Here is a 9797-nt window from a genome sequence, read left to right on the forward strand (position 1 = left end):
TCACCTTTGCAAACGCCCTCCCCCAGGGACGGTGCGTTAAACCAGAGGGCTCTGAACAAGAGCAAGTTACACTGGATTAAAGGGGACGGAGGTAGCTTGTCCTCGGGTCAGCTGCTCTGCGGAGCTGCTCCTTGCCTGCGGCAAGCGGAGGGTGAGCCACGTTTCATCCAGGAGCCAGTTGCTCCTGTTCAGCCAGCGCTTACCATGGAACAGGAGCAGACATGTGACGCGGTTCATGCAATGCAGCTGATCTGCAAGGAGTCTCCTCCTTTTAACTGTCTCTGGCCTGTCTGTTTTCCCGTTCCCCGAGGTGGGTCCTACTGAGTGTACCCCCTCCCAGCTGCCCTGCTCTGGGCATATGCCTGCGGAGAGGGATCTGAGAGGTGCCTGTTAATCTTTCTTCTCTGCCCCTGCCACAGTGGCTGCCAAATCATGTGTGCAGGGAGTGGGGACAGGACGAGGTGCGGCTCCGCACTGGAGCCGCTGGCAGGGCCCTGTGTCGCACAGAGCCCTGCGTGCCCATTCCTGCGGAAACGCCACTTTACTTGAGTAAAAAGCCTTGCCACGTGGCCTCTGCCCAGAGGCATTCCTGCAAGAGCGTCATCTGGCACTGCTGAGCAGAGCTGACAGCCGGTGATGGATGTGTCTCTGCGGCCAGCATGGAGGCGACAGCTTCTGTCTGAGCAGCACCGGGGGGGTCCCACAGCCGGGGAAGGAGGGCGAATGCAGTGCTAGGGCCCTCGAGGGGAATGTTGCCTTCTCCCCTCCGTGGCGGTCCTCAAGCAGCAGGGGCAGGCGAGGGTGTGGCCGTGCCCTCGCTGTCCGGGGGTTCACAGACCCTGGCAGTTGCGTGCTCTGTGGCACAGGCCGGGCCAGGCATACTGGCGGCAGAGGGCATGAATCCTGCCGTTGAGAGCTGCAGAAAGAAACCCTCTCTGGACAGGCTTTGTTTCAGGGGTGGGAAGCCATCCCACCACGGCTCTGAAGCTTTGGGGCCCCGGAGGGTTTCCCTTGGCTCCCCTGCCCATAGGCTGCCTCCGTAGTTGGAATAGCCCTGGGAGTGAAAGCAGGCCGTGGGCAAGCCTCGCCGGCTCCCTCTCTCTGCCATGCCCTTGCCTCCGCTCCTGGCCTGGGTCCCTGTCCTGGGCCGTGCTGCGTGACCATCCGTGCAGTACTCCCGCCCTTGGGGCCTCCCGTCCCTTGTGTGCGAGAGAGACGGGGCCCATCCCATGGGCTGGGGCTGTGATGACGGGTTGATTGTAGGAGTGGTGGAGGCCGCAGAGCGCAGGAGAAGGCGCTGAGGAGCTGCCTGGCTGCTTTAAGTGACCCTTGGGGCATGTGGGGAAGCATTGAACCTTTCAGACCCCACACTGGTGACGCGTTCACCAGGGCCTTCCGCTTCCCTCTGCCCCATCAGTGCAGGCCCAGGAAGGCAAGACGCCTCTCAGTGGGTTGGGGGATGCGTCTATGCTCACCAGCTCCGTTGCTGCATGCATCAGCCCGTGTTTCCCCGCACTGCGCGATGCTGCAGCCCCCCTCCCCCTCGGGTGTGCGCACTGCAGTCCGCCGCGCGCATGCCTGGCGCTCTCCGCTCGCTAACACGCTCCCAGGCCGCCCCGGCCTCGGCCCCGGGTCTCTGAATGAGCCCCTTGTTGGCCAGGCCGGTTGCAGAAGGGAGCTGTGCTCTCGCCCCCTCCCCCGGAGCCTGCCCAGGGTCCTCCTCCCCAGCCCTCTTGCTGGCTGGCTGTAGCTGAAACACTGCAGCTCATTCATTTCACTCCGGCTGGCCGTGTGGCAGCCGCCGTAGAGAATGGGGGAGCATCCTGAATGTCCCATTCATCACTGGCTCAATAGCCGCGGCCGCCAGCTCCACGGCCGTCCCCACGTTTCCGGCGGCCTCGCTTAGCCCTGGGGCCACGGCTCACAATGCCGCCTGACCGCGGCCCCGGGCCGCTGGCACCACCCTCGCCCCTCCCCCGGCGCCTTCGCGGCTGATTTGCATTTATGAAGAGACCACAGCGGTTTTGCGACAGTCCGGCGGGGCGCAGGGCGGAGGCCCCAGACTCCGGCTGCAGGGATGCGCAGGTTAGAAATGCCCACACAAAGCCCCGGCAGTCTCCGGGGTGACGCCCCAGAGCGGCTGCGCGCTGGGCTCGCCCGGGAACGCCGGCGCAGGGAGAGTGGAGCTGCCGCAGTTGGAGCCAGGAGCGACTCGGCCCGGCCATGCCTGTTCAGTGCAGCAGCTCTGGCAGTCACAGATTCGTGCATTTCCCCCCCCCGTCCCTCCCTTTCCACAGGGATCTGATTTCTTTGCGTGCAAGCCCCTCTTCCCCCCTTTCCTGCCGAGCGGCCGGCTAGCTGGGCTCCTCGCAGCCTCTGTGCGTGGGGAGACATCTGCAACCTGGCCCTGCTGTTCCCAGATCCACTCACATGCGTGTTCTTCGGATGTCCAGGCCTTCCTGGGTTGCCCCCCGTCTGCCACAGCTGCTCGCCCCCATGTCTCAGTGGTGGAGTCAGCCAGAGGTCACGATGAGGCTGCCCTCGTGTCCCTCCTTTCCCACATGGCCTGTGGACACCTTGGCATCTGGGAGGCGGTGGGTGGTGGAGCCTCGGCTGAGTGCTGCTGTCTTCCTGGCTCTGTGCCTACTGGGTCCTGGCCATCACGGCTCTTGGGCACCATGGTGCTGGCAGACAATGCTCACGTCTTCGCCTGGGGGAAGCGGGGAGGAACCCCAGATTCCCCTGCTCCGGCAGCACTGGCTTTGTTCTTCGTCCGCCGCTGGGAGTGGCATATCTCCGCTCCGCCGATGCTGGCTGGGAGAGGGCAGGTGCTAGCCCAGCTCCGGGCTGTCCTGGGTGGAGAAGGAGGCAGCTCTGAGACAAAGGGATGTGCCCACAGTTGCACGGGGAATCGATGGCAGGAGGGTGAATAGACCTTGGAGCCAGGAGGTTTCTGGCTCTGCCTTGTAACTGCAGGGCTATAGGTTGATGGAGACAGGGGAGGCAGCAGCTTAATGGGGTGCTTTGGGGCAACCCTGCACCCCTTCGCTAGTCAGGTCTGACCAGTCTCACCTCCCTGTTCTGCCGCCGTGGCTCCTGACCTGCCCAGACTCTGTCTTGCTGGCTGTAGCAAGACAGAGGAGGCCTGGCGGAGAAGTGGAGCGACAGGTTGCGCTCGTACCTGTGCCACAGCTGGCAGGCGCCGTTGGGGAAGCTCGGACTGCTGCAGGGGGTGGGAGGGGGGCAGGCTGCTCCAAGGGGAGAGGCGCCTTGTCCCCTCGCGACCCCAGCTTTCATCCTGGCCTGCATGGCAGTCACTGGCTCTCGGCGTTGTCCCCATTGTCCCACAACAGGCCCCGGGGCAGGGGGAAAACAAAGCCCAGTGAACCTTGCTCTGTGCCTTGGCCTCTGCCCCTCCTCTTTCCCCAGGCTGCGAAGCACCAAGGGAGCCATTCAACCCCCACCCCCCCTTTCCATCTGTCTCTGCTGACAGATTCAGCAGCCTGAATCCTGCAGTGGGATCTTAGTAGGAAGCCAGGCTGTGGGGGCGGGGGGAGTCAGCAGGTCCCGGCCAGCAATCCCGTCTTCACCCAGGTGACAGGGCAGCGCGTTTCCCGCGCCCCCAGCTGCTGCTCCCCTCCTTGACGGGGCTTCTGTCTCCTTGGCTTCCAGGACGACATGACCGACTCCCTGCGGGATTACACCAACCTGCCCGAGGCGGCCCCCCTGCTCACCATCCTGGACATGTCGGCCAGAGCCAAGTACGTGATGGACGTCGAGGAGATCACGCCCGAGATTGTGGAAACCTTTGTGAGCGACTTTCTAGCGGACAAGCTCAAGCCCGAGCCCATCTAGGCGGGCGCCCGCGGACCTTGTTAAAGCAGGGCTCTCCCCTCCGCTCGCGGGACCTCCCAGCGCCCTCGCGTGCAGCCCAGTATCCAACCTCCTTGTGGTGCCTTGTTTTCTGCAGTGAACCCTTCTCCCGAGCAAACTCCTCGAGATGCACTTTCAGCAGGGAGTCGCCGGCGTTCGGAGGCTTCGCTCGTGCTTCATGGTGATATATTCTCTTGTAGCCTGGCCAGAACTGTTACTGTCCCTGTACTCTGTATCTGGCACTAGCTAGCAGGCAGATCTTCTTTGCATGGTGTTCTTCCCAGCGTAGGCATCTGGCAGTGGACGGGGTTCTCGGGCCTCTGATACCTCCTCCTCTCCTCCCCGTCTCCCGCCCTGCCCCACACAGACTGTTCCGAAGAAGCAATAAGGAAATGTCCCCACCCCCAGCCACCCTCCTGGCTCCGGCCGTGTCGCAGGCCAAGCGCTGACATCCTTGGCACGTGCGGCAATGGCCGGGATGCTGCAGCCCCTGCCATCCTCCTGGTGAGAACTCCTGTGTCCAGGCTGTTTTCTCTGCCCCCAGACATGCAAGTCGGAGGGAATCCCACCCCAACCTTCCCCCCAGCCATGCAGAGAAACAGCACAGGGCTGCTCGGACCTCTCCCACCCCTCCCTTCTCGTCTCCCACCTCCTTTTTTCTTCCATGTTCTCCCACTCTCTCCTTTGTGCCCTCCTCTCTCTGGTATGAAATGTCCTCCCCTGTACGTAGCTGATTGAACCGTTTTTTGTAGCTGTGTCCTAAATCCAACCTTAATGGTGCTGTTCTTTAAACCCACCTCCCACCCGGGCAGCACAGCTGAGCCCCCGGAAAAGTGACGTTGTAAAAACTGTACATGGTGATTGGCCCTTTGTAATAAAACCCACGTCCGACCCGAGTCTGGCGCCTCTGTGAGGGAGTCAGCGTCCTCGCGTGACGGGGCACAAGCAGAGCTGGCGGGAAGGCAGCACCTGGCCTGGTGTCCCACAGCGCTGAGGCCCAGCCAAGACGGGGAGCTCCCAGTATGCAGCCCCCGCTTTGCCGGCTCGCTCTCGTTGCTGTTCCCAGCCCACGGGGGGAGTTGAACATGCCTGGCCTGGCGGGGTAGGAGCAAAGTGGTCCTAAAGGGGTCCCTGCCCTGGGGAAGCTCTGCCTGCCTTGCCCAGGTAAGAGCCGGGGCAGGGAGAGGGGCCTGAGCCAGTGCCATGTGTCACCAAGCCTGCTGCCTCTCACCAACCAGTGTCCTGAACTTGGGCCCCTGCAGGTGTTTGCTGGGCCGTGTCATCCTGCTGCCTCTTGCCAGCCCAGGTTGGAGGGTTGGACCCTCCCCAGCACCCAGCAGCCTGCCAGGGGAGGGGGGCAGCTCGGAGCCCCGCGTGACAGGTGGGGCCAAGTCCGCGTGACCCAGGCAGCGTTTACTCAGCTGCCATTCACAGCTGGCATGTAACTCGGTGCTGACTTTCACTGTGGCAGGATGGCTGGGCTGGAGCGCCTACCTGGGTGCTAGCCTCTGCTGGCTGCATAATCAGTCTAGCGCCGCAGAGCCAGGGTCCAGCCCTGCTCGTGCTGGTGGCTGTGGTTCATGCTAGCTGGGTGCTGCTGGGGCAGTCCGGCTGCCTGGGCAGCAGAGTGGAGGTCGCTGCTCGCTGCCCCCAGCATGTGCACGGAGGGGGTTGCTTTCTATGGCTGCTGATGAGCTGCCAGCTCCCACCAGGCTAAAGCAGGGTTAGAAATCCTGGTGTTTCCCCAGGCCCAGCGCTGGGCAGAAACTGGCTCAATAGGGTCAGTGCTTCCAGACCAAGGGTGGGGGCTGCAGGGGACAGGGCATGTTTGTGCTTTAAATGAGACAGATGAGGAAGCTTGAGCTAGGGCAGCCTCATCTCTAGCAGTGTTCAGGCAGCAGCAATTAAACTCTGGACAGGATTAAACTCTGGACAGGCTTTGAACAAAGGAACCCGACTCCCTTCCAAGGGCAGGAATCGAGCCCATCCAGATGGGCTGCAGGGAACGGGTGAGCTCACCAACCAAGTGCACAGGATCCCTGGGACGAAGGTTCCTGCGTGCGCAGGGCTCGGTGTAGCCTCCAGGACCTGACCTCTCTTCTCCTGGAGCTGCCACAGTCCTGGCACAAGGCAACAGTCTCCCAGGCTGCTTCCGAGCAGAAGAGCATGGCTATGCTGAATCCCTCCTCCCCCTGCCAAGCACCTGGGCGTGGAGCAGGCTGATGCTCCCGGTTCTCGAGGTTGGTATCAAGGCTCCAGTTCCCAACATGCTACACCCCACTGTCAAGCCATAGGAGCCAGAGGAAAGGGTGGCCCATGGTAAGTAGGTTGGTGTATAGCTGTGACCACTGTGGGGAATCTAATGTACAGGAGCTAGGACGCAGGGCAGTTACTATTTATTGCAGCTGGGACAAGTCATGGGCCACCTACCAGGAGAGCATGGTGCCAGAAGAGGGCTGGAGCCCCTTCTCCCATCTGTTTGACCACCTGGGGCCCATCTCCTGCCACGCGTACAACAGCCTGTGCCAGTGCAGGAGGAGGTTTCCCAGTATCCTCCGGGATTTCTCCAGCCCAACCCAGACCTGCAGATGGATAAGGGGAAGAGCCTGGGGCTTCCCCCCTGGGGAAGGGGGTCAGACTGCACTTCTCTGCCCCAGTTTCCAAGCTGTTGTTCCGTTTCCCCTCCCATCCGTAGGAGAAGCCTGTGCTCCAAACACTACTCGTACAGCATTTGCTGCCCATGCAGGCTCTGGTCAGGACGTGCTGCCACCTGCCGGCAGGAGAGAGGCCAGAGCCTCCCGGAGAGTTGTGCTTGGCTCAGTGGGAGGATTGCGGGTGCTACCGAGTGGCAGAACCGCACCCCCACCGGCACAGAGAACCCACCACAGCACGGGTGCCTCAGAGCGGGTCTTTATTCTGCCCTGGTCCCTTGCTGGATGGCGCTTACGGAGCCCCCGTGTTGCTGTGATGGAGGAGCTTTGAGCTGCATCTCATCAGCTCTGCCAGCCAGAGTCCACCTTCTACTTCAGGTACCAGGGCGGGAGGGTGGCTGCGAGAACGTTGCTAGGTGTCCAGCAGGCAGTCGCTGCCAGCAGGAGTCTAGAAGGGACGTGCCCTTGGGAACGGCAGAACCCTGTGAGCCGTACAACCGTCCATCTCCTGCTGGCCCTGCGGCAAGCAGATGGAGCAGGTTTGTGACTCAGGACGGTGTGTGACAGGAAACCTTGTGGCCTGGCGACTGCCCACTCAGGCCAGCACCTGAGTCTAGGGAAGTGCTGAGAGAGCTGCTGGTGCATCTGCAGCATGACCTGTCAACCGAGCAGTCACGAGACCTGCTGGAAGGGCAACAGCTTGTTGTGGACTGAGACCAGGCCCTGTTGCAGGAAGCAAGGAGCTGTGGACTTGGTATCTGCTCTGTGACCTCAGAGACCTAGTGACAGCAGTTTCACTGGAAGCTGCTGAGTCTTCACATTAGCACGGCTTTCTGTGGGAGCCTCCAAACACGGCTCACACTGCCGCTGGCCAAGGGGAAGGTGATGACAGCAAGGACCTCCGCTGCATTATGGATATCCCAGCTGCCTAAGGATACCCACAGCCTAAGCCAGAACTGCCCCCACTGCTGTTGAGACCGCACGTGCCTGGACCAGAGCATCAGGAGGTAACACACAGCTACACGCTTGACACAGCCACCTCCTGCTCCTACAAGGGTCCCTGCAGCCCAGCTCTGCTCCTGAGGGAGTAGCAGTGCCTGGGGCACAAGGGGCAGAGTGGGTGGGTTCAGAGCCTAGAAAGAGGCACACAGTACCGCCCAGCCAGTGGGCCCAAGCCACCTCAGAGAAGCTAGCAGGCAGGGACTAGGGGCTTCTCCTGAACCCGAGGGCAGAGCCTTGCAGCTCCCTGTTAAACCCTGCATAGCACTTCGGGGACTGGAGTGGATTCAGACACCTGCAGTCTCCAAGCCCTGTCTATCCTTGGTAGCAGAGGCAGCTACAGGCAGCTCTTGATGCCCTGCCCAAGGCTGTGGGTTCCCCCAGCACCGAGGGGAAGCTGGAATGGGCAGGTTCAGTTCAACCCTCGTGCAAAGCACACCGAACAGTAAGTGCCCCAACCCTGGTTTTATTCAGCTCTATGCTAACCCCGCACACGTGAACATACAGAGTGGGGTCCTGGAAGTGCGCCGCAGTCTCCTTGGGTACTAGCCTGATGCCGGGAACGTCTGTCTCGTGCTTTCTGGCTGCTGCAGCTGCAGCTGCCTCTTGCCTTCGAACAGGATGATGCTGGCAGCCATGGCCGAGTTGAGGCTGTCCATGCCAGGCACCACCGGGATGATGAGTCTCCTGCCCCCTGTGCTCTCTGCCAGCTGCAGTGCTTCCAGGCTCAAGCCCTGTGTTTCCCCACCGATCACCACTGCCACGGGCCCCCGGGTCCAGCTCTCACAATAGCTCTGTGCAGCGAGCTCTGGGTTTTGGTCCCTGGCTTCTGCTTCCTTGTCCTCCTCGCTGTTAGAGTCCAAAGGCAAGCGCCCTCTGCCAGCCTGCGCCTTCAGGTTGCGCGGGCGAGAGATCCAGCCGTAGCTGCTGGCCTTGCCCGAGGCGTGCTCCGGTTCGTCCTGGGCACTTGGGTCCTGGTTGCCAGCCACGTGGATGCAGGTGTCAGGGGGCAGGTTGCCGGGAACAGACTCCCACTCCAGATTGGCGATGACAGGCACGCGGAAGTGAGCGCCCATGCCGGCACGAAGCACTTTAGGCTCCCAAGGGTCCACGCAGCCTGCGAAAAGAGAGTCAAAGTGAAGAGGCGAGGAGTGGGCAGGGCCTGCAGGCCACCACAATCGAGCTGGCACCCCAGACATCTCCTTATCCCGCTGCCCCCAGTCGTGTCGGAGCGCGGCTCCCCAGGGAGCGGCCTACCTTTGGTGAGCAGCACTTTGCTGCAGCCCGCCCCAGCCGCAGACCTCAGGATAGTCCCTAGGTTTCCTGGGTCACGGATGTTGTCACAGATAAGGCTAAGGGGCAACGAATTCCTTAGCTGGATGGCCGGATAATCCATCTTGGTGCAGTCCGGCTTGGAGAAGATTCCTGAGGAAGCAAAGGGACAGAGGCCCGTGGGCAGATGGAAGTCGGCAGTTTTTCTTTAACCCGGCCGAGCCCCACGATGCGCTGCGCCCACCCCGACTAACACGCGCCAGGAGCCGGCTCCTCGGGTCGCCGCCGCGACGTCGGCCTGGCGCGAGAGGCAGCCTCCGTCCCGCCTCGCTGCCGCCTCCTCTCCCCCGCGCGCCTCACCTACTAGCCCCTGCGGGGCGACGAGGTCCGACCACAGCTTGATGTCCTTGAACTTCACCTTGACCAAGCTGGCTCCTTTCAGCGCCGCCTCGGGCAGCTCCTTCAGCTCCTTCATCCGCAGGGAGCTGAAGAAGAGAGTCTGCAGCTCCGCGCCAGCCTCCAGCGCGTCCCTGATCAGCCGGTGGCCCTCCAGCAGGATCTTGCCGTGCTGCTCCCGGAACTTCCGCGACTTGGCCACGACCACCACCCTCCTGCGGGGCGGCACGCGGCTCCGGCACCCGCCCTGGCGCTGCGGGCACCTCCCCACACCCAACCCCTCCCCCCCTACTTACGCAAGGCGGCGGTCGCCGGCCCGGGCCGTCTCGAAGCGCAGCCCCAGCGCCGGTCCCTGCTCTCGCGGCGGCGGGGGTGGGGGTGGGGGGGCGCGGGGCGGCGGCGGCGGGGGGCGGCCGGGCTCGGCGCGCGGGGGCAGCACCTCCACGGGCCGCCGCCGCAGTCCCCGCAGCGCCCGCCGCCCCAGCGCCTGGCCCAGCCCCGCGCCGCCCTCCCGCAGCCACACCAGCGCCGCCATCTTGGCGCGGCCCCGGATATCCGGCGGGCTCCTGCGGAAAGTACGGCGACGCCGCGCGCCGGAAGTGGCGG

At 63.0% G+C, this 9797-nt stretch overlaps 2 protein-coding genes across 6 annotated transcripts in view; one reads left to right on the plus strand and one right to left on the minus strand.

Annotated features, from left to right (window-relative positions):
- Positions 1-4769, plus strand: part of NXN (nucleoredoxin) — a 63952-nt gene extending 59183 nt beyond the window's left edge. For all 4 annotated transcript variants that reach the window (XM_019491928.2, XM_019491930.2, XM_014603933.3 and 1 more), the window contains exon 8: positions 3673-4769. In XM_019491928.2, the coding sequence (XP_019347473.1) occupies positions 3673-3855 (183 nt within the window). In that variant the 3' untranslated portion in view covers positions 3856-4769. The remainder of the gene's footprint in view (positions 1-3672) is intronic.
- A 3204-nt stretch (positions 4770-7973) lies between these two features.
- On the minus strand, positions 7974-9741 carry MRM3 (mitochondrial rRNA methyltransferase 3). 2 transcript variants are annotated; one of them, XM_059717293.1, is made up of 4 exons: positions 9488-9741; positions 9156-9406; positions 8781-8948; positions 7974-8640 (listed from the first exon to the last, which is right to left on the minus strand). In XM_059717293.1, the coding sequence occupies exons 1-4, from the start codon at positions 9724-9726 to the stop codon at positions 8069-8071; spliced, it is 1230 nt and encodes a 409-aa protein (XP_059573276.1). In that variant the 5' UTR covers positions 9727-9741; the 3' UTR covers positions 7974-8068. The 2 variants fall into 2 exon arrangements, with proteins under 2 accessions (XP_059573276.1, XP_059573277.1); XM_059717294.1 differs by having other exon boundaries at positions 9156-9280; positions 9488-9685.
- Positions 9742-9797: the final 56 nt, after the last annotated feature.

This window comes from Alligator mississippiensis, chromosome 14 (assembly GCF_030867095.1).
Source record: "Alligator mississippiensis isolate rAllMis1 chromosome 14, rAllMis1, whole genome shotgun sequence".
In the NCBI taxonomy this organism is placed as follows: domain Eukaryota; kingdom Metazoa; phylum Chordata; order Crocodylia; family Alligatoridae; genus Alligator; species Alligator mississippiensis.

Bases quoted from the DNA above. Each gene is read 5' to 3' on its own strand.
- MRM3 (XM_059717293.1), bottom strand. From the start codon at position 9,726: ATGGCGGCGCTGGTGTGGCTGCGGGAGGGCGGCGCGGGGCTGGGCCAG. The intron at 9,407-9,487 runs GTAAGTAGGGGG...GCCGCCCCGCAG, and splicing joins GCCGGCGACCGCCGCCTTGC to GAGGGTGGTGGTCGTGGCCA. The intron at 8,949-9,155 runs GTGAGGCGCGCG...TTGCTTCCTCAG, and splicing joins CGCCCCGCAGGGGCTAGTAG to GAATCTTCTCCAAGCCGGAC.